This window comes from Maylandia zebra, linkage group LG20, assembly GCF_041146795.1.
Source record: "Maylandia zebra isolate NMK-2024a linkage group LG20, Mzebra_GT3a, whole genome shotgun sequence".
NCBI classification, from domain to species: domain Eukaryota; kingdom Metazoa; phylum Chordata; class Actinopteri; order Cichliformes; family Cichlidae; genus Maylandia; species Maylandia zebra.
Window position 1 is genome coordinate 26,354,855 of NC_135186.1, and position 22,969 is coordinate 26,377,823.

Below are 22,969 nucleotides of genomic sequence, written 5' to 3' on the forward strand. Positions count from 1 at the left end.
TAACTACGTATGCATCCGGTTACATTTGTTCACTAAATTTCACCCAAAAAAAAGTAAATAAATAAAACTAAACAAATAAAAAATAAACAAGGACATTAAACTATAAATACAAATAGATAAAAGCTCAAACTTAGCAATAATAATAATAATAATAATAACTATTATTATTGATAATTATAATAATATAGGAATTATTATTATTATTATTAGTCAATACTAACAATAGTATCTGCTATTACAAGTAAAAGAATTACCAACCAAATGCACGTAAAACATGAAAAATAGTTCCTTTTTATTATGAAGAATTATAATAATTTTATTGCATTATTATTACAGATGTCTAGAATTGAAGCAGCATTAAAGAGACAAAGTTAAAATAATTTACTACATAATTGCTATGGTTAATTGACATAAACACTTTCATACATATTTGGCCAGTTATCTTTTAGCTTTATCTCAATCTTTATCTTAATTGACATTCACTTGAAAAACAAAAAAGATTCAAAGATTATTAACTTTCAGCAAAGTAAGTTTTTAGAAGCTTTTTCCTCTCTTGACGTCGTACTTGTACCACAGTTTTTGTTATTGCAGAACTCTTTAGTGGGTTTTAATTCACTCATATGACTGCCATGTCTCTCTTTGTCTCTCATAAACGTTCTGTATATGAGAGCCACGCTTTTATTTTAATGCGCTTCAGGGTGAAAACAGGAAACTCATGTTGCTTATTACCGTCACCTTCTGCTGAATGACAATCAGTGAGAAATTCAGGCCCGAAGAGGAAGTATGCTAATATTCTGGGCCGAGGAGCCTGAAGGCTTCAGGGTCATAGCGCCGAAATACACGGGTAAAAGTTACAGTTACCCCAAATCCTACTCAAGTACAAATACTCCAGTACAAGGTAAATGACGTGTGGGCGTTTTGTATGTTAAAATGATGTAATTATGCGTATCCCATGCCGGCTGATCCCAATGCAATTCACTGATGCCCCCTAAAGGTCTTTTATAATATTTCTCTAGTTTAGGAAGCTTCACTGCCATCCACCTCCTTTTCTTTGCAGTAAATTATTTAGTGCATCATACACTCAGCAGTCATTTTATAGTTGAGCTTAAAATACACACTCACTAACTCCTTTGTTAGATATGTATAGCATCTCATTTTGCCTTCAGAACTGCTTTAATTGCAAAGATTCAGAAAGATGCTGGAAACATTTCTCTGGATTTTGCTCCATATTGACATGATAGGATCACAAAGTTACTGGAGATTTATTAGCTGCAAATGATGTGTGTCTCCCGTTTCATCACACCCCCAAAGTTCTCTACTGGACTGAGATCTGATGACTGTGTCATGTTCAAGAAACCAGTTTGAGATGATCTGAGCTTTGTGATATGACATGACAGTTAGTACAAAGGAGCCCAAAGTGTGCTATGAAAATGTCACCCACACCATTACACCACCGGTAGGGACCTGAGCTATTGACATAAGGCACGATGCATCCATGCTTTCATGATGTTTATGCCAAATTCTGACTGTCCCATCTGAATGTCATAGCAGGAATCAAGACTCATCAGACCAGGTAATGTTTTCCAGTCTTCTATTGTTCCGTTTTGATGAGCCCGTGGGGATTTTAGCCTCAGTTTCCTGTTCTTAGCTAACAGGAGTGGCAACCGTTGTGGTCTTCTGCTGCTACAGTCCATCTGTTTCTAACAGATGTGTTGTTTGTTCAAAGATGCTGTTCTACATTCCTTGGTTGTAACAAGTTGTTATTTGAGTAACTGTTGCGTTCCCATCAGCTCAAAGCAGACTAGCCATTCTCCTCTGACCTCTGGCATCAACAAAGCCATTTCACCCAGACAACTGCCACTGACTGGATATTTTCTTTTTGCCGGACCATCACCCAAGATGGTCTGGTGTAAGTTTGTTATAGCTAAAACAAAACAAAAAAACAAAACTAGATGTGAAAAAAAAAACCAAACATTTTCGATAGCTAAAATTAAATAAGAAAGAAATCTAACTGAAATTATTTTGTGAACTTGGAAAATTAACTAGTTTCAGTCTTTGTCAATTTGGTAAAACTTTGTTGTCACTTCTTGCCTGATGAGTCTTTGATGGAGGTGTTTGGTGAGACTTTGGTTTGCTGGAGGTCTACAGGACTGTGAGAGTTAACTGTGTTCAAAAGAAGTTCTACATTTTTATTGCAGTATCTTAACAGATTTTCCCAAATCTTGCCTCTCGTATATGTTCTCCATATAGTAATATCAAAAAAGAGATTAACTAATAAAAACTAAAGTAAAAGGAAAATTTTTCAATACAATAAAAACTGAACTGAAATGACAAAACCCAACCTTGAAACTAACACTCAACTAAAAGGAGAAAAAAAAAAAGTCAAAACAAACTAAAATAAAAATTTGAAAATGCAAAACTACAACTGGTCTGGTTTGATGGTAAGATGGTTATGCAGAAGAATCCCTCGGACCAGCCTTTCTGACACTTAAATCCTCTCATTGTGAAGCTCAGTCTGGAGTTCAGCAGGCCATCCTGAGCATATCTACATTCCTGAATGCACTTAATTCCTGCCATGTGATTAGCTTATTGGACATTTGCATTAACAAGCAGTTAAACAGGTGTACCTAATAAAGTGGCAAGCAGATCAGCGAGACTGTCATAATTTATTTTCCCCGATGCATTTTCTTTTTGAAAAAATCTGATGCATTTATGAAATTTACCTCCTCCCCCAGTGGTCCCTCAAAATTAAACTCAGTCTACTATAGTTGGGCAAAAAACATTCACATTATAAACTTGACAGAGAATAATTGCATCATCCCTGCTGTATTCATTTGCATCCGATTCAAATAAGAGTCCAAATTTGCACAGCCTGAACTTCCAATGATTAGAAGTCGTCCCAAAACGCCAGTGATATTGGCAGGCTAACTCATTAACCCTGACACCTCATATCTAAGAAAACAAAAAGCATTTAAAAATGATTCTTCAACAGTTTATTAGAAAGATGTAGACAATAAAAAAAAGAATCCCCACTCTAATTCAACATTACTGGTCTCCCTTTACAGTTTATTGACAGTGCAAGTATAATTTGGTCATTACATGTCGCCGTATCGTTCAATCAAGCTGCATTTTTCAAGCCTCTTTACCAGCTGCAAAATATGTCAGCTCACTTGTGCAGTCTGACACAAGTGTGCACGTTCGGTGGTATAAAGACATAGTCCATATGTTGAATTCATTCAGATTAACAAAGTACAGTAGGTGATCACTGGGAAGATGCAAATATGCCTGGAATGAGTTCAGAAAATTCCAATTTTCTTTCTTCTTTTTTTTTTTTTTTTTTTAAACGAGCATTAAACAAGAAGTAAAGGGAAACATGTAAGTTGGAAGGTTAAGCTACTGAAACAGTCTTCTTGGATCTCTAATTCACCGCACATGAGAGATGCTTGAAGAAGAACCCAATTGGTAAATTTGCCTAATTATTTTCTTAGAAAAAACAAAAACAAAAAATCATGAGAAACTACACTGGTCGACTACCTTAAAAACCACAACATTAGGAATGGTTGTGCCTAATCAGCTTTGAACCAATTCATTTGAAGACAGACTGTCAATCTCTTTAACACACATTGCTCAGTTGAGGACAACTATACAGTTTTTTTCCCTCCAACAAATAAGGTGTGCTTAGTTGTAATATTTAACAGTAAAACAAGATATCCAAAAGGTGCAGTACAGCAAATGGAAGTGGAGATAGCTGCTCTGTACAATACCATGCATATCAACCTTCAGTGAACTGATTGGTCAAAGGTTTGGAGCTGAGGCTATGGATTTAAATATGGCTACTGACTCATTATGTACAGTTGTTTGTCACTGCCTTCAGTTTCAAGATATACATTTGTTAATAGTCTTCTCTGTTCTGTTCTTCTGTTTTCTCTCCAGAGTTTTATGGTCTTCTACTCCAAATCTGGCATTTCTGAAAGCAAAGTGAAAAGGAGACATTAAAAGTTGATTGAAAATAAATAAATAAATAAATAAATAAATACAGCTATAAGTGTAGATGCTACAGAAGCTCAAATACTTACTCTCATCGTCACTATCTGCAGATTCATCCTGAAAGAAAAAAAATAAGAGACCTGTGAAATCGATCTTAGGTTACGTCCACAACCTCTAGTGTCACCAATTAAAATCTCCCTTATCTATAAATATAAGATCAATCAAAGAGATGACTGAAGAGGAGGTCTTACATCATCTGCACCGTCTAGATCAGGTAGGTCATCCTCTCCTCCCATGTTGTTCATCATCTGAAATATAAGATTAGCAATTAAAGCCACATCATTTAAATGCCAACGAGTCGAAGACAGATTGATTTTTTTCCCCTTCTTCCTCATGAGATTAGATTTGAGGCATGCATTAATCAGTCAAAACAGTTTTGTTTTTTTTTAAAAGCAGATCGATTACACTTATTCCAGCCCTTTATATGAAAATATACATGGTTCTATATTGTCTTGGACTCTACCAGAGTACTTTTGCACAATTTATATTCAAAATGATCATTCATATTAAAAAACACAACAAAAACAATGGGAAGTGGGTGAGTCCAGGGTTACTTTTCCCAACTTCTAGGTGCGCGACTGAAGCGAGTACCAATGAGAGCTGGGGATACTGCTGATTAATGTATGACAGGTTTGTAAATACTTTACAGGGTTACCTAGGCAACTGGAGCCTGGAATGTCCACTAGCAACCAACAGTGACAGACTGATACATTATGAGCAAATCGCTTCCTGGGTGGACGCCCTATATTTATTTAGACTTAACCTCTCAGTGAATTCATCAAGATTCAAGACTAGTTAAAAACAACTAAAACTGAGTATTTAGAGCAGTTTGAAGCTTTGATGTTTAACAAACAGGAGCAACCTGAAAATCTGCTGAGCTCATTATTTGAAACTTTGTTTAATATGACCATTTACCAGCATCCACCATTGTAACAGTACATATGGCCGAACATAAACACAATGGTTCCACTTTAACGTTGGCAATAGCAGAGCAGAAACAACTTGTTTAGTTTATCATTTACAGACACGGGTAGTCAACAGATTTCTGTTGTTATTAGACACACTAGTAATAAAATAACCTTTCAACCAATTGCACATAGGTGTCACGTTTTTAGATTCAGAAAAATGTGCAGATGATGGGAGACTTCAACCTATGCAGATCTGATAAGTAGTATAAAGTAGGGCTGTGCGATATGGCCAAAATCTCATATCCCGATATAAGACATCTATCGTCCGATAACGATATAAATCACAAAAATGTAACATTTTCTGTAAATTCTGTGAATCTCGGGCAGCTCGACATGCGTGAAGTGTTTCCAGCTGGGCGTCGTGTACTTGGAGTCGAGTGTTTTAACCGATGCATGAAACGATACATTTTTAGACATAAGTTGTAACGGCCGCCGTTTTCTTTGTGAGTATTTATTACACGGCGTGCTGCAGGGAAAAGCCTGTTCTAACGTTTGAGTCTAAGGTTTATTTTTTAGCACCTGGCGGCTCTTTTTTTACTTCTCATCCGTAAATAATCTGCTCTTTCACGTGATTCAATTTATTTTGAAAAGTCTCAATAGGATCTTGAGCTTTATTGTGAAAGGTTTATGTGGAAAATAAACAAGTGGACACAATGGTTTTACTGTCGTTGTTGCTAACGACAACGCATAAAAACAGGCGCTTGTCCGTCCATAGTGTGGTTATATTAAAAATAAGAGAAAGAGAACTGTAAGAAATTAATATAGCCACTACAGTGACCATCAAAACGGTGAAAGAAATATTGCCGTAACACGAAACAAACGATAGCGTAAAATGAAACGACAGACGTTTTTATATCGTCATCCGATAGATATCGTTATATCGAACAGCCCTAGTATAAAGTATGTTGAAGAAGGTCATGTGGGGAAGTAGGTTAAAGTACAGGAATTTTCACCTGGAAGAGTCGAGACTAGAGTCTGCAAGAAGTCTGCCTAAACCTACTGTTTTTAGGAGGATGACATGTCTGGAAGAGAAAAGAGAGGGCTACTTTCTATGTCTCTGGCATTTGTTGGCTTTAGCTGAGTTTATTTAGACTAAAAAAATAAAAAGCAGGGGAAAAAAGTATTTTTACAGTCAGGTACCCTATATCTGCCTTCAAAGCTGTTTCTTTTGCTGGTTCAATTTGAAACTGTCTGTATTAAAGCTTTGTATTAGCCTCATTACGTGAAAAGTGTTTTTTAATTAAGTACTTTTCAAATATGAAGTATGATTTTATCAAAGCGCTTACATCTGAGAATTGATCGAAGTTGCCCATCTCCTCATCTGAGTCGTCCTCCCAGTCTTTCCAATTGTTAAAGTCGACACTGAGCCAACTCAGCTGTGGAAACAAAGTCAACAATTTTTTTTTTTAAATTGCTGTCGTTGCTTAAATCTGAATATTTTTCAGATGTCCTCACGTGTGGCAGACCTTCGCCTTCTCTTTCGTTAGCCTCGGCCACGCCTTCCCTGGCTGCGCTTTTCGTAGATAGCACAACACTGAGCGGTCTGTGCGTTTGTGTTTGGATTCCTGGGTCGAGGTTTAAACAGAGCACAGAAACAAATGCGGTCACTCCTGCGTTGTGTGCAGTGAATAAATGTTTTATAGCATTTTTGAAAGCGGTCAGTACAACTTACATTTTCATCAATGGCATCGAAAAGGTTTATTTCATTCTCGTGCTTCACATTGTCAGTTCCTCCAAGACAGCTGCAGGGAACAAAGACACATACTCACTATAAATATACCATATAAGAGAAGGTCCAACAAGAAATGCACAGATAAATGTAGCCAGAATTAGGAAAACTCACCTGAAACCACACTTTGTTTTATCAAAATTGATCTTAACATCTTTGCTGTCTGCTACACAGAACTCTATAAAAACAGAGTCCCTCCTGTCGTACCACTTGGCAGTCGCTGGATGCCTTTAAGAAAATGAAGGGCATGAGAAAAGAAGAAAAAGCATGCAACTCACTTTTATCCTTTAAAAGTTCAGCTTTTCAAGCCTTCAAAAACAACTTCAATGAAAAAAACCAAAAACAAACAAACAATAAATAATCCGAGTGCTGGTGAAGAGACAAGACAGCCTGTTATCAAACCTCCTTTGTGTGAGGTTGCTGTAAAGAGCATCGAGTTACACACACTGCTCCAGTATCAAAAGTGAGACATCTGTGGATACTAAACTGTGACAAGACACATTTACAAGCTGTTGTGGATGGAGGGGCCCCCTTCTCAAATTTTCCTTTTAACTTTTAAGTCTTTAGGGTATAATGTGAGCCAGTATTGCTAATTTTACTTAATGTGGTCTAGTAGCATGACAAGTTCTGAAAAGCTCATCTCTAACTTTGAACATGAGGGATGAACAGAAAAGCCATGTACTTTTCTTTTTTTTTTAAAAACACCAATGGATACAAATTAAATGATGGGTATATTTGGCTTCATTACCACACACTTCCACCTCAAGTAATTTTACAGAACACATGCATGAGCCTGGCTGACCTGCATCCATTAATTAAATGGTCTTTGCATGGAAGCTACAGGTATGTTTACTGCTCTCTTAGCATTGTGGTGACTGTCTCATTAGATAAATCCTCTTACAAACCCTCAATGCAGTGTGGGGTAGCTAGCTTTAAACATCGTTACAGCCCAAACAAAACCACTGATGGAGTCTGATTTTCTTTACAAATCGGAAATCTTGCCGCAGATCCGATGCTAATCTGATCTTAGCCTTCCAGAAGTCTTAATGAAGCCTCCTGTAGCCAAGCTAACAGCGGTGCCGCTACGCTAGTCGTGCCATGCGGTACACCTGACCCATGCTACAGCTAAAATAAACCGACTCTTTCGCCAATGAAGGATAAAGCGGTCTGCTATATTAGCCTTGCCGATACACTGTGAGGTTTTACCCAGTTTGTAAGGCAGCGAGTCACGCTGAGTCCCTACTTCATTGAGGCCATGCCACCCTCCCGCCTTTCCAACAGCATGTTTCAAGCTGCTAAAGCTAGCTAATCATTCAGCCTGTACTATCGTACTTTCCCTCCACTGCGCCTTTACGTACGCTCCCCACAACTTACATGTCTTGGTGTGAAGTGAATTTCTTTATCACAGATAAAACAGCCTCGTGAAAAAGATCGGTGGCGCCTGTAAAACAAGAAGGAATGCCGCCCAACACACGGCCAAAGCAAACGCCTCTAGCCCCTGGACTCTACTCCGGATCTTATTGCGTATCCCAGGAACGGAATAACAGTGCTGACGCACTCCGAGCGCACTAGACGTTTCTAGAGCTTTCAGCCACAGCTGCGAGTGATGCGAGAGAGGGCGACTACTATGGCAAGTCACTACAACCTGACTGCGGTCCAAACACCTCAAACGGTTTATCAAGGCTTATGAAGCTGCAGGATCCTTGTAGTATGTAACTGCAACTAGCAACTCAAATGCATGCAAAAATATAAATACAGATAGATCCATAAGTATTTTACTCTGACGGTTTTTTTGTTTTGTTTTTAATGATTTATTTTTATTTTGCCACCACAGTTTTTAAATCAAGCAACATGTAGCTCACTTTCAGGTTTAATTTAAGTGGTTTAAATGAATAAATATTTAAAAAGAAAAACTGTCCAAACACCTACGGACCTAATATCCCGACAATTTTACTTATAATCTAAAACACTTGAGCACATATAATCTGTGTTAATATGTGCTCAAGTGAAAATAAAACAGTCAGAAAATAAATACAATATAAAATATAGAATTAAAACATGTAAAAGGACATGCAACACACAATTTTGTTAAGAAGTTTGTATTATTTTACTTAAAAAAGACTAAAAGATAAATAATACATAATGAGTTTTTGTTTTTTTTAAACGGTGAACACCGAGTACGGCAGTCAAACGAGTAAAGCAGGGTTTGAAGCCATCGACCTTTTCAAGGAATGATCAGAAGTTGATAACACAGTCTAGAAAACTGGATACTGGTTGCAACATTATATCAAATACATTACATTCCAACATTCTGTTTATAAAGTGTTGCATATAAATCACAGCTGGGAAAAGAAAGCAGGTAAAATAAACGTGTTTTATTGAAAAAGTGGAACCATTGACGTCACCGATCATGGGAAGGGCTACCACAAGAAATTCACCAATGATTGGCTACTCACGAATTCTCCGGTTTCTGCTCATAATACCCTGTAATAATCGGTTCTCAAATATGTCCAAATGCGTTCTACTTCACATGTAGAAATTGTTCAACAGTATCACAAGCACTGGGACTGTGCTGCTGGAAAAGCAGTTATGTCTGTAGTTATCCTGCGAGGTACAAATAGTTTAAGTAATGGGAAAAAACCAAGCACCATGGAGCACCATTAACTCAAAAGGTGTTTTGATGATGGCCGTGAAAAGCTAACACCTCACTCTGAAATCTCCCATAGGTGCTCAGCTGGGTGGAAATCTGGATCTGGCTGTGTGGCTGAAAGCATAGCCTCCCTGGAGTCATATCCACCTTTTGCCCATCGCCAGCATGACCTTGGCTCCACAGTTGGTAATTAACAGTGCCAGGATGGTACAGTACCATTGTGGGATTTGTTTAGAATTTTTGTATAAGCCATATATATGAGAGCAATCACAGTGTCTTACTCAGTCTTTGTGCAAAGCTGTATCAAGATTGGTCTACTCATCTAGGGGAAGATAGGGAACATGCAAACATGTGCTATGATCATGAATGAGATGTTTTCAACTTGCTTTTCAAACATGCACTTTCCTCTCAAATCATGCTCTCAGTTAAAAAAGCCTTTGGAACTTTATCAGGTTATAATTTCTGTATTTAACCTTGTATGGGATTAATCTTTCAAACCTAGTTTACTTTCATTACATACCCTAAATGTAGGTTTGTTTCTAACAAACTATAATAAAAACATATTTAGTGTTTAAGAAAGCTTGATTTTAAAAATAATACAATATTAGAATTGTCTTCGATTTTTTATTACATATCTTTTTACGTTGATGTAACTTATACATGGCTCCTAGAACTAATGATTTTGTGTATTTTAATTTTAGTCTTTAAATAGTTAAAAATGTTGTCAGTGCAAGATCACCAGTTAGGTAACTTGATATGAATCTCTTGTTCCACCACATCCCTGAGGTGCTGTACTGGGTTGTTATCTGGTGATTGTGGAGGCCATTAGTGTGGTGAATGTACTGTTATGTTAAAAAAAAACAAAAAACAGTTTAAGAAATGGCCTGTTATCCTGCTGAAAGCTGTCATCAGAAGATGGGTTCACTGTGGTCATAAAGAGATAGGCGCAGTCAGCAACGATAGGTAGGCTGTGGTGTTTAAACAATGCTTAACTGGACCCAGAGTGTACCAAGACAATATGCTCACACCATCACAACACCCCTGCAAACCAGAACTGAGGCAGGCGTAGCATCTGAATGTTGCATGTTGAGTTTTAACTGAAATGCTACATTCAAAGTCACTTAATTCACCTTTCTATACCTATCTGATGCCCAGTTAAAATGTCATGCGCTCACTGACGACATCTACATAACTAAATACACTGATATTATACTTAGCCTGATAGGGTGAAGGACACTGTCTCAGCTGAACTATGGACACGCACACACTTACACTGATAAGCACTCACACATCCCCCCTCCCCTTCAAATGCCTTCGATGCTTGTTGCCTCCTGGGAACACGAGGCGGGTCTGGGCCCGCGCTGGAGAGTCGGCGCAGTGGCAGGATGGCTGCTGTGTTGCCTGGGATTACTCCTTATCCCCTATCCAACCCTGTTGCTGGTCACGTGCTCTATAATGTTGTACTGTGGACATTTGTGTGCTTTCTGTGCAGTTTTTTTTGTTTCCGGTCTCATGCTGTCCTCCTGTAGCCCAGCATGAGCAGAGGTCTCTTTTTTTCCTCTTGTACTTTTCCCATAGTAGTGTACATTTCAGTGGTTTTTCTGTAATGCAACCGTTCTCTGACTTGTATCCCCATGTGAGGTCTGTGTTGTGTGTGTGTGTGTGTAAGGTCGGGGGGCGGGTTCATTCCACTGCAGGGCAACCTGCCACTGCATGTGGCGAATAAAATTTGAACTGAAACTGAACTTGGCTGCCATGCACTTGGCGTGATGAAATAGTGTTGAACAGGTGTACCTAACATAGTCACTGGTGAATGTATACCAACCATATTAATCACTGCTCAGTCTGCCAGTGACTTAAGTCATTTGCAAGCTAATTCAGCTATGCTTTAAGTATAATTTTGCGGCATTTTTTCTGCAATCAACAACTACTTTTAGCCGTACTGAATTTTCTTGTGCTTTTCCAGGGTCGGGTTGCGGGGGCATCAGCCTAAACAGAGAAACGCAGAGCTCCGTCTGTCCAGCCAGCTCCTCTGGGTTATCAAGGGGAACGTTGGGGTGTTCACAGGGCAGCCAAGAGTCCGTGTCCTGGGTCTACCCATTGGTCTCCCAGCAGGACACACCCAGGAGGCGCCCAACATATTGGTACTCTATATTAGCTTAACAGTTCTACCTTATAAATGTCACATTAAAACACTATACACAAAGTAAAAACAAGCAGATACAAATTTGATTATAGTTGTCTCAAATGACGCCGTCAGCAGTTCCTGAAAAAATAAATAAATAAATCCTTAAATCCTTTAAGGTCTGACAAAAGTACTCACTGTCATTTTGTGCAATTTCCTAAACAAATGAGAAGTTATGCATCAAGTCATTTCAGATTTATCAATTTTATTTTTTCCGAGAACAATGTGATACCTTCAGTCTTACACAAAGTCCACAAAACATGGAGAGATCTATAGTTTTCTTAGAGCAGGAATCCACATCCCCCACTAAATAAAACACCAACATTCTTCTACAGTCAAGTTTTCAGATTTTTACTGCAAAACAAAACAAAAAATAAAACTAGTGTCTCCATTATACCTCTGTGCTCTTAGCACTGTAACAGCTTCAAACCTAACCTGCAGTCTGTATGCTGGGCCTTCGTAAGAAGACAGGAGAGGAAAAAATAAAAATCTGAATGAACCCACACTACATATATACATTTCCCAGATTAGGACTGTGACTATCCCGGCCTTAACCAGACTAATAATTACACTTGCTCATACAGCAGAGCTCCATTTTCCCCACTAAAGAACCACAAACGAAACAAAATTTAATTTCATCAAGCCACGACTTTATTTCCATCTTGGGTATAAATTGTATAAATGAGTTTGGATTAAATCAGCAACCTTTCGTCAACTCTTCGTCGACAGGGTCCCCATTACATTGTCAACTCCTGCAAAGCAGCAAAAGCAAAAGTCAGTGGATGTGTAAATATTAGCTGATATAATTTTAAAGCTTTGCTCTCTTCTCAGGACAGAAATATTGGCTTCATATGAATCAGAAGAACGAAAGTCACTGTGTTAAATCATCACTTAAGAGCGCTGGAGAGTAAAGTGTTTAAATTGTTGATAGATAGTCAAAATCTCACCATGATGGCATTGACGATGTCGTTGTTGTTATTTTTCAGGGCCCGAACAGCCTTCGCCCTCGACACGTTGGCTTGTGACATGACGAGTTCGATGTCCTTGACCTCAACTCCGGTCTCATCAACCTATGAAAATAATCAATGCAAACATTAATCATCTCTCCAACACAAAGCCATGCCCATCTTCATTTGACTAAACTGCATCTCACCTCTTCTTCTTCGCTTTCCTCCTGTACTGTTGGCGTCTGTGTGTTTTCCTGGACGTTTGATACAGTTTCTCCCGGTACCTTGAATTTTTCTGCAGCGGCCAGCTGGGCTTGCTGGGAAAGATCTTCAATCTGAGGAAAGCAGTGAGGAAGTTAAGAGGTCAGCACATCATTTAGCAAAAATATTTAGCTTATGAATGCGGTGATGAAGTCCATTTGCCTGCATTACACAAAGCTAAGACTACACACACTCAGCAGCTCTACTGACAAACCCTGACAACTGGTATTGTTGTTGGCGCGTTACCTTAGCTTCCCCGAAGACGATGTATGTATCTGATGCAGGGCTCTTGTAGACATCTGGTTTGGTGATGACGAACAAGATGTTCTTTGACTTGCGAATGGTGACCCTAGTGACTCCTGTTACCTGCCTGAGACCAAGCTTTGACATTGCCTGAAAGAAATGGAAGTAAATTTATCAAATCTAATCTTTAGACGTACAGAATGTTTATAGAGCACTGAGTGAACTGGGACTGTTACCTTTCGTGCCTTCTTTTCACTGCGGCTCTGTTTGGCTTTGCTGACAGGTTCCTCATCTATTTCGGCAGCTGCTGCAAGCTAAAGTAGAATTTACATTAAGTGTTTTACACCAACGAGTAAATGCAGAATCAGCGATTAGATACGTTTTATATTCATCTCTTCTCAGGACAGAAAGGCTGGCTTCAGTAGGTTCAGAAGAACGAAAGTCACTGTGTAAATCATCAGTGAAGAGTCAATGACGGACACCTATACCAGTGAACACAATAAACCAGACTCAAGTCTCACCTGAGCTTGCTGTGTCTGTGTCTGTGCAGAGTCCTGTTCCTCCAGCTCAGGGACTGAGTCGTCGCTGTCCGACTCAGTGCCGGATCCTGTAGAGACCAACAGAAAAACTGTCACAATGTGCCACTTAGGTTACATGTGTACACCTGAAAGTTAATCTGAAGGTAAGCTGCACCAATATTGTGGAACAAAGTACTTCGATTCAAAACAGCACATTTTCTGTCATCTTATTACCATTATAGTAATTTTCCTCAGGACTTTGAGAACATAATCTCTTTCCAGCCAAAAAAGCCATTTCCAAACTTGATCAGACAACACATGATAATACCAGCATTGACCTGCACTACATTTTAAACAAACAGTAACCAATAGAACTAATGCATTCCAAAACCAGGAGCACACTTGCCAAAATCTAATAGCATCTTATATTTTAGCATCTATAGGAGATATATTTATTTCGCAAGCTAACCTTTGTAAGAGAAAAGCATATTTAAGCATCCGAACATCTTTCAGAACGCTAACAGATGGGGGGGGGGGGGGGGGGGGGGGGGGGGGGGGGGAAGAAACCCCAAAACAAACAGACGGCACAAGAGGAGAGAAAGGAGGAAATACCATTATTGTTCTTGTCGTTCACAGGCTCCATCTTGGCTGGGGTTTTAGCAGGTGTGGGGACAGGCTTAGGTGGCGAGACAGGTTGAGGAGGAGTTGAAGTAATTAACTCAACCTCAGGTTTAACAGGGGCAGGTTTTGCAACTGCCTCAGCAAACGTGAGTTTACGGGGAGCTGGGTTAGGAACAGCAGGCTCAACTGGAGTGGGCTTTAAGGGAGCAGGTGAAGGGTCTGCAACTGGTTTTACAGGTTTAGCAACCTCAGCTGATGCTGCACTAACATCCACCACTTTGGCTGGCTTGATATCTTCAGCTGGCTTATGTGCTGCAGCTGTCATGTTAACATCAGCAGGGGCAGACATGACCTCTGCGTTTGGCTTTGCAGCCTTAGGAGCTGCAGTTTTAATCTCTTCAGCTTGTTTAGGAACCTTGTTGGGGCCAGATTTGGCCTCAGCCACTGGCTTAGGTGTCTTCTTGGAGGCACATTTGGCTGCCTTAGTGGCCTCAGTGGTTGTAGAGTTGGCTTCAAACAGTGGCTTAACGGTCTCTGAAGGAGCAGGTTTGGCCTCGGCCGCTGCCTTCGCATTCTCTGAGGGAGCCGGTTTGGCCTCGGCCGCTGCCTTCGCATTCTCTGAGGGAGCCGGTTTGGCCTCGGCCGCTGCCTTTGCATTCTCTGAGGGAGCCGGTTTGGCCTCGGCCGCTGCCTTCGCATTCTCTGAGGGAGCCGGTTTGGCCTCGGCCGCTGCCTTCGCAGTCTCTGAGGGAGCCGGTTTGGCCTCGGCCGCTGCCTTCGCAGTCTCTGAGGGAGCCGGTTTGGCCTCGGCCGCTGCCTTCGCAGTCTCTGAGGGAGCCGGTTTGGCCTCGGCCGCTGCCTTCGCAGTCTCTGAGGGAGCCGGTTTGGCCTTCGCAAGTGGTTTAGCTACATTTGGGGCTTTGTCGACAGTTGCTGGCTTACTGGCCTCTATGGGAGCAGGTTTGGCCTCAGCTGTCTGCTTAGCAGTCTCAGTAGGCACAAGTTTGGCCTCAGCTACTGGCTTAGTTTCTGCAGGAGCAGGTTTTTCCTTGGCAGGTGGTTTAGTTCTATTAGAAGCTTTGTCAGCAGCCTCAGCAGAAGCAGTTTTGGCCCCAGGAGCTGGCTTAGCAGCCTGGGTAGGAGCAGGCTTGCTTGGGGTTTCCACCACAACCTCCTCAACTTTGCCAGGGTTTGCTGGTTTAGTCTTGGAACCTGCTTTAGGAGCTTTGACAGGAGCTGGTTTAGCAACATCATCAGCTACAGCTGATATTTCAGAAGACACCTTAGCAACTTCAGTGGGAGCTGATTTTACTGGGGCTGCTTCAGCAACCTTAACAGGCTTTGGCTTGTCTGCCTTTGGTTTAACTGGTGTCTTTGTAGCCTCTACAGGAGCAGAACTGCAGCTCTCAGCATTAGGCTTAGGAGATGTAGCAGGCTTTGTACCTTGTTTCTCAACAGGAGATGCACAAGCTGGCATTTTAACTGGTTTCTCAGGTGGGATAAGGGGAGGGAGCTCATCGTCAACAGATGCAATAAGTGGAGCATTTTTCAACAAGGTTGCTTTAACATCAGCTGACTTAGGAGGACTAGAGGCAATAGTATCTGAAAATGATACTGGTGCTGCAACAGCAGGCTTTGAGGTAACTTTAAAAGCAGGTGGCACTGCACCAGCCTTTGTCGCACCTGGTGATGGGGTTTTTGTCTCACTCAGGGCAGGTTTAGCATCATCAGCTACATTATGCTTGAGGCTAGGCTCTGTTGGCTTTTCATCAACTCCTGTGGCCTTGCACTCGGGGACAGGAGCAGGCACAAATGCCTCTCCCTTTTTAGCCTTACCCTGTTTGCCAGCCTTGACAACTTTTGGGCCTGAACGGTTACCCTGATTAGCAGAGGAGCTGCCAGGTGAGGCAGCAAGGGGAGATGGCAAAGGTGACAATGGAGTAGAGGAGGGAGTTGATTTTGGCGAGGTAGGAGAGGACGAAGAGACAGACATAGAGGAACGCTTTCTTCTGCCAGGGACAGCCTTTGGGGCAGAGGCACCCTGTGCACTCTTGGCATTTTTGCCTTTGGGCTTAGCAGGGCCTGAAGATGCCTCAGGTTGCTTGGAGGAAGCTGGGGCAGGAGGTGTAGCTGAACAAAAAAAGATTCAAGTTTTTCTTTTGTTTTGATATTGGAGGTCTTTCTCATGCGGGTTAAATCAAGACCCAATCTTCTGGCTTATGGTTAGGAAAAAAAGCATACCTCCCTTGAGTTGGATGCAAACAGCCACTCAATGTACAAGACACTTTAACTTCCACACTGAAAAACTATTTAGTGTAGACGCACATTTTACGAAATCACGCAACACAAACACAGCACCAATGAACTGGTACATCCAGTAAAAGCAAACACCAGGCAAAACAAACTAACCCAATTCAATTACATCCAAGTTTTTATTGAAATGGGTCATAATTATGCATTCGATTTACCATAATTTTTAAAAAACTACACTTTAGGCAAACAAATGTGTAAAAAGTCATGTAAGGATGGTAAAAAAGGACATTACACTGCATCAAAACAAGTCAAAGAATAACTACACTTTATGTCAATTATGATATACTTCCATAAAATTTAAACTCTCCCTTAAAAAAGCCAGCAGCCTCAAGCAACTTGGCACCTTAGTGTTAAATGTCATCATGACCACATGCTGAATAGAAACAAGCCAACAAGATGTATTGAAAAGGTGGGGACCAAATAAATCATAAATAAACAAGAGGTGTTTAATGTGATTCTGGTTTCACAGAACATAAACCAACCTGAAAGGTGGCGGGTGGAAACAGGTTGGGCTTCAGATTTAGCGGCATCCATTGACTGAATGACCTCAGACAGAAGTATTACAGGCTCCGTCTTGTCAACGTTTTCATTTTGAGTATCCATGGTGACGTTCACGTCACCAGCATCTACTCCATCTTGAGCTGCATCCAAGCACATATTCTTTAAACCTTCTACCACAGTCTCTGCGTCATCGCTGGCCTTCCCATCTTCAGAAGTACAAAGCTTTGGATCAGCTGAGGTTTTTCCTCCAGGTACTCCTGACTGTTCTTCAGAAGTCAGCATAACCTCTTGGGTGGTCAATTCTTCGGCTGAAATGAAGAACTGATTTTCCTCTCCAGCAATAACTGCTCCTTCACAAATATGCAGCTCTGAAGAAACACTCACAGCCTCAGCAGATTGCAAAGACTCATTGAGAGGTGCCAAACCAGCTGAAGCTCCTGCTACTTCAGCAGTGAGCCCTTGCTGAGACAAAGGTATTGGGTTCAACCCACTTGCTTCCATTTCCCTGGTCACTTCTTGGTTTGCAGCTACACCATTTGCTTGGTCACAGGTAGCCTGACTGCGAGCTTCTTCTGCAGAAGCGCTCTCTTTAGCTTGAGCAGAGGTTTCTGGGGGGTTCTCCAGTGGGATTGCCTTGCTCGCAGTGGAAACAGCTATCACAGGAGGAAATTCATTCAATACTAAGAACATTGTGACGGGGTGTAGGGCATTCACCGTGATGACTTGAGGACCAAGACTACGAGCTTCAACACGACAAGGAAAAAAAAATAAAATAAAATTGTGCTCCACACGTGAAGAAGAATTTGTGTATGTGAGAAAGTTGCAGCAATGCAGGAATCAGCCCAGTTTTTTGTTGTTAAATATGCTCCCAAAATCCCCCCAAAACAAAACTGTGCTCAAGTCCTAAAATACGTGCAATGTCCAAATGTGACAGGAAACAGCAGCATGTCAATTCAAAGTGTAAGACTCGATATACAGGACTGCACTTAAAAACCGCTGAACGAGATCACTTCACTGCTTCAGTAGCATATATTGACTAAATCAAAAGTACTCTTATACCAAGAGGAGATCAGTACAGGCAGCATTAGCAGATCTACAGGCAACATTACTATGAAATGTGTCTCTGTTAATTACCTCACAGCTTTTATCTTGAACAATATCCAGAACTCACCCAGTCTAAAGCTCCAGCCACTACACCTTTCCAGTCAAAGGTTAATTTGTGTTCCTATGAACGTCACATTGCTCCCTCTAGTCTAGAGCTGGGCGATAGAACGATAACGATATGTATCGCGATATAACTTTTACTCGATAGAGAAATTAAGCTATCGCGATAGACCTCGCCGCTCTTGTCCTCTTAAAATAAAAAAGAACAGCCAATCCAAACTAAGTAGCGCAGAGCCGAACCAATCACAGCCGCAGCGTCACGTCGCGTGACTTGTTACGTACAGCACAAGTGCCAAGCCGCACGTGTGTTTGTTTGGGAAGCAGCCAGCGGGTAATGGAGGAAATGAGTGTGCCGACTAGAAAAAATCAACCGAGCGTGACCGAAGAGAAAACAGATGATGGTTCCAACGCCGGAGAGATTGTCGAACGGAAGAGCCATAGAAGTTCCGTAGTGTGAAGGTATTTCGGCTATTTCAAGTCTGACAAAAAACAGAGTAGCGTGCACTGTAAATTGTGCCGAAAGCAAGTCTGGAAATACAATAAACTGGTGCATGCGTCACACTGTGCGCCACGTTATTGTTTCGGTGAAATGAATTTCTACAATACTGTTAATTGTACTCTCTGCAGTGTTTAAATGCTTACATATACACACAGTTACTGTCCGTCCACACATACGACTCGGTTCTGTTTCTATGCCGCAGCTTTGTTTACTTTTTCCCACCGAGGCTTCTAGACTTCTGATTGGCCAACATTTCTGCACGGTTAGGAATCTAGCGCCACCTGCTGCTTTGGCATGTTCATAGCAGCGTTTTCCTTCATTTCTGCCTTTATGTGTGGACGGGATTATTTTTTAAAACAAACGGAAAATCTCCGTTTTCAAAAATACCCGTGTACGCGTGGACGTAGCCTCAGTCTCTGACTGGAAGCGCTAATTCGTCATTTGGCTTTTGTCAGACTAAAGTAACTGTTAAAACTGTTTGAAAAGCTCAGCTATACAACAAGGAGAGATTGAGAATTTCCTTTTAGTTCTCAGTTTATTTGATATTGACAAAAGTTAGTCAGTTTTGTCTGTTCTTCTGTAAAACAAACTAAGATTTATTTTTAGAATTAATATTTTGTTTCTAAGTGGAATTGACAATTTAGTCTGTTTTGTTTGTTCTATTTTGAAACTTAAATGCTTTAGCGGCTGCCTTTTGTGTAGTTTGCAATATTTGCCTTTATTTATCTGAAAAAGTCTCATGTTCCTTAACTCATTCACTGCCATTGACGTCTATAGACGTCAATTGAAAAACTTACGTTGACTGCCATTGACGTAAATATAGACGTCAATTACATTTTTCAATGGGAGGGGCTAGAATACAACCTCGGGCAGCTTGTCAGTGAATTTTATTTTTTCATATATTTGTAAATAAATTGTTTTGATAAAACATAACCTTTCTCAGTGTCATTTCTGTTTTATAGAAGTGAAAAACTATTTTATATGTTAGAGGTGTCACAAAGCAAGAAATATTAGTGTCAAAGGCACTTTTCTGCTTGAAATGTATTTTTCACAAAAAGCTCGTTTTCTCCCTTTTTTTGGTCAAAACAGGCATTTTTGGTGGAACCCACCTCTCTTCTACAGCTGATTACTAAAGAATGGAAAATGGTAGAAACAAGCTTTTTTTTGGATGAGTCTGTTCTTCATTTTGGTAGGTTCAGCGTTTATATGATCATAACACACAGTTTTCTGTGGCTCTTCAAAAATGAGTAAAAATGCTCAAAAACCCTGGCAGTGGGGAGTTACCTGATTTGAAAATGGCTGGCAGTGAATGAGTTAAGTACATCTATCCTGTTGAACTTATTATGGGAAATAAATATTTAAATAAAAACAAGCTGCTGATTATTTCACATTTTACTTGTGAGCAACGGCACATTTAAATCTTACAAATATAGTTATTTGGCTTATATCGTGATAGATATCGTTATCGCCTGAAATGAAAAAAAACATATCGTGATAAGAAAAAAATCTCATATCGCCCAGCTCTACTCTAGTCCAAACTGATCATGGGAGTACAATAAGACTGCAGTGCAGCATCTGCCATCACTCTGTTGTCTTAAATCTGCATGTTCAAAGTTCAAATAAATGCACAAAGCTACCTTTGCTACTCTTAGTCCTTCACCAATATCCAATTACATGGATAAAGAGAGTAAACAACAAATACAACCACTATGAAAATTACAATTCTGTATTTTACATAGTGTCCAACAAAAGTTACCAGCAGGCTTAAAGTTAAAAATAAAGTAGTATTCGTTTGAATTTGTCACAATGAGATGGCTTTATTTTTAAATGTATAACTTTGGGACATATTTCAGATCAATATATTTTAAGCTTTGAGCACCCTATCAACATATGTTCAGTCATTTCATGTCATCTGACTAAATGCTTTCAGTAAAACCAAGTCTGATTTCCCTATAAAAACAAACTTACAACAACACCAGATAACTATAATTGCCTTTCCTCCCTTTTCTGGTGAAAATGGCTTCGTGCAGGGGTGTCCGGCTCCAGTCCTCGAGAGCTACTGTCCTGCAGCTTTTAGATGCATCCTTGTTCCAACACACCTGCAGCAAATGAATGGCTTGCTACCGGGTCTGTTCCAAACATGATGGCATGCTCAAGAGGTAACCGAACCATGTGATTCAGCGGTGTTGGAGTAGGGATGCATCTAAAAGCTGCAGGACAGTAGCTCTTGAGGACTGGAGTTGGACATCCCTGGCTTGGTGTAACGCATACAGACTAACTTTCAAAATTATTTTAGTGTAATTTGTAGTAGTGCACTGAATCCCCTCTGTAGTGAGTGACTGCACTGCATAACATTGCATGGCCATCACGAATTAAACCGGTCTGTTCATGGTGGACTACAGTTTCAGTCCTTTTGTCCTACTAAGTTTATATGTTTTATAATACCACCAAACAGACTTATTGCCATCATTAAGGTCTGTGCTGTACTGTCAGGGTTTTTCAGACTTTAAAACTGGCCTTTTTAAGTCCAAGTCTAATTTCTGAGCCTTTTTCTTCAATTTAATGCATGAGGCACATTCTTTAGTCAGAGGCCAAGCTCTGTTTGATATGTGGCAAAAACTCTGCAGGAAAAGCTTACATTTTTTTCCACCAAAAACCACTCTGTCTTCCACAATAAAACCACTGGGACAGATAAAAACATTTTCCAAGTGGGGCTTAATTTACTCAAGCATATAATGCACTGTTGTTTATCAAATTGCTGCAAACAACAGGAAATTGCATAGACTTTTGTTAAGGCAACAGACTCATTCGTTTAAACTGCAGATTAAACAACGTACTATTGCTGCAGACAACCTGCCCTAAACAAGTATAACATGTGCTTAAAAGCACAGTTTTCTTCAACGAAAATAGATTGTTTATAAAGTGCTGCTAAAGCAAAATTGTAATGTCACATGAAAATAATTACACAACACACAATGCCACTACTTTGTCACACCTAGTTGGTTTTCAAGGCATTCATCATGCACATGGAAAACCACACTTAACACCATGCATTGTGTCCCAAATCCAGCTATCAGTGTAAGTCACCACACGCATTTGTGAGCCTGTGTTTAAATGAAAGAAAGGGGTCCTGGATTAGCGTTTACTGCCGCAAATCCCCTCAGTGTGGGCATACATTCTGCTCCAAACACACGTATTATTAACTGTGTTTTAGGGCCGGACGTCCCCAACACACAGCTGGTGAGTCACCTGTTACGTCAAGTCAGGGTCCTGCCAGCCGAGTTAACTCCCTAAACCCCGAGCCTCTCATCCAGAACCCCACTCTCTAATATGCAGCACTGCATGCAGGTTGTGAGAAAGCCAAAAATATACGAACCAGTCTCGACTTGAGGCTGCTGCATCTCCTGTTCGGTGACTGGGACCGTTTCTGTGGCTTCACCAGGCATAGTTGCTGCGGAGAAAAATAAGGATTAGATATTTAGTTAGTTACATAAGTCGGGACATATGAGCTCCCCAACATAAGTGACTGTTAATACACCGACTTGAAGTTGTCATAACTAGCTGAATAGGCCATAATGAACCCATGCTTTAGCCCGCAGGCTTAGTGTTAGCTCAAGTTAGCCTCAGCATGGGGAAGCTCGCTGCTAATAACCCAGTCTACCGCATTTTTCTCCAAATTCATCCTCTTTAAAGTGACCTACTTGTTGTCACTCAAATATCTCCCTCATCTCAGGCCACCTAACTCACTGCGGCCCTGACAAGGTGTGAGCGGACTGCAAGACATCATGCTCCCCCATTTTGAGCCGGTAATCAGCGGCACAACGACACATTTATCACCGAGTAGAGAGCCCACACAACGGTAATAGTTGTACGGATATAATGACTCTACATTCAATAAACACGCCAACCCTTTGATTCAGGTGGGAATGAGTAAAAAACAGCTGGATGATGTTGGATTATCAGCGGAGACACTCACCGACTCAGGACGTTATATCCAAGATGGCTGTGAGAGAGAACTTCTGACCTCCGCCTCACGATAATATCCGCTTCAGCCACAATTTCTACTTCCGGGTTATTTAAAGGCAAAGGCCTCGTTTGTTTAGCTTTATCCTACCGCGAAACACAGGAATACAAACAAAACTCAAAGCTTAATGTAATAACATTTCCAATAGTACTATAGTGAAAGAGGAAAGAATTCTATTCTCTGAAATTAAATCAATAAATTTAAGTCACAAATACCCAAATATTCCCTCAGATTGTCAGGTCTCAAAAAATGAAAAATAAAAGAAGAAAAAATGCTTTGGGCTTATACAGTTTTACAAC

The 22,969-nt window shown here is 40.5% G+C and overlaps 2 protein-coding genes, 1 long non-coding RNA gene and 2 other non-coding genes across 7 annotated transcripts; 1 reads left to right on the forward strand and 4 right to left on the reverse strand.

The window, feature by feature from the left end:
• Nucleotides 1-2,978: 2,978 nt before the first annotated feature.
• ptges3b (prostaglandin E synthase 3b (cytosolic)) lies at nucleotides 2,979-8,314 on the reverse strand. The gene is made up of 8 exons (XM_004546218.4): nucleotides 8,119-8,314; nucleotides 6,859-6,972; nucleotides 6,688-6,757; nucleotides 6,482-6,580; nucleotides 6,302-6,391; nucleotides 4,239-4,295; nucleotides 4,077-4,104; nucleotides 2,979-3,967 (listed from the first exon to the last, which is right to left on the reverse strand). Coding segments are annotated over exons 1-8 (480 nt in total). The 5' UTR covers nucleotides 8,121-8,314; the 3' UTR covers nucleotides 2,979-3,947.
• A 19-nt stretch (nucleotides 8,315-8,333) lies between these two features.
• On the forward strand, nucleotides 8,334-11,590 carry LOC143414241 (uncharacterized). The gene is made up of 3 exons (XR_013094736.1): nucleotides 8,334-8,452; nucleotides 9,471-9,580; nucleotides 11,361-11,590. It is a non-coding gene; the product is annotated as an uncharacterized LOC143414241 (long non-coding RNA).
• Nucleotides 11,591-12,207: 617 nt separating this feature from the next.
• naca (nascent polypeptide associated complex subunit alpha) lies at nucleotides 12,208-22,747 on the reverse strand. 3 transcript variants are annotated; one of them, XM_012917772.2, is made up of 9 exons: nucleotides 22,623-22,741; nucleotides 22,023-22,097; nucleotides 16,965-17,636; nucleotides 13,552-13,637; nucleotides 13,267-13,344; nucleotides 13,034-13,180; nucleotides 12,733-12,861; nucleotides 12,527-12,649; nucleotides 12,208-12,331 (listed from the first exon to the last, which is right to left on the reverse strand). In XM_012917772.2, exons 2-9 carry the CDS (start codon nucleotides 22,090-22,092, stop codon nucleotides 12,317-12,319), a joined length of 1,320 nt encoding a protein of 439 aa, XP_012773226.1. In that variant the 5' UTR covers nucleotides 22,093-22,097; nucleotides 22,623-22,741; the 3' UTR covers nucleotides 12,208-12,316. The 3 variants fall into 3 exon arrangements, with proteins under 3 accessions (XP_012773226.1, XP_012773227.1, XP_076734933.1); XM_012917773.2 differs by lacking the exon at nucleotides 16,965-17,636 and having other exon boundaries at nucleotides 22,623-22,732; XM_076878818.1 differs by lacking the exons at nucleotides 12,208-12,331; nucleotides 12,527-12,649; nucleotides 12,733-12,861; ... (2 more) ...; nucleotides 13,552-13,637; nucleotides 16,965-17,636 and adding an exon at nucleotides 13,645-16,299 and having other exon boundaries at nucleotides 22,623-22,747.
• Nucleotides 12,402-12,476, reverse strand: LOC111501477 (small nucleolar RNA SNORD59). Its single transcript, XR_002721511.1, has one exon. It is a non-coding gene; the product is annotated as a small nucleolar RNA SNORD59 (small nucleolar RNA).
• On the reverse strand, nucleotides 13,424-13,497 carry LOC111501476 (small nucleolar RNA SNORD59). The gene has a single exon (XR_002721510.1). It is a non-coding gene; the product is annotated as a small nucleolar RNA SNORD59 (small nucleolar RNA).
• Nucleotides 22,748-22,969: the final 222 nt, after the last annotated feature.

Coding starts and splice junctions, on each gene's coding strand:
- ptges3b (XM_004546218.4), bottom strand. Junction 6,581..6,687: donor TCGATGCCATTGATGAAAAT/GTAAGTTGTACT, acceptor ACCTCGACCCAG/GAATCCAAACACAAACGCAC. Junction 6,392..6,481: donor TAACGAAAGAGAAGGCGAAG/GTCTGCCACACG, acceptor TTGTTTCCACAG/CTGAGTTGGCTCAGTGTCGA.
- naca (XM_076878818.1), bottom strand. CDS start 22,092: ATGCCTGGTGAAGCCACAGAAACGGTCCCAGTCACCGAACAGGAGATG. Junction 16,300..22,022: donor GCAGCCTCAAGTCGAGACTG/GTTCGTATATTT, acceptor TTTTTTGTTCAG/CTACACCTCCTGCCCCAGCT.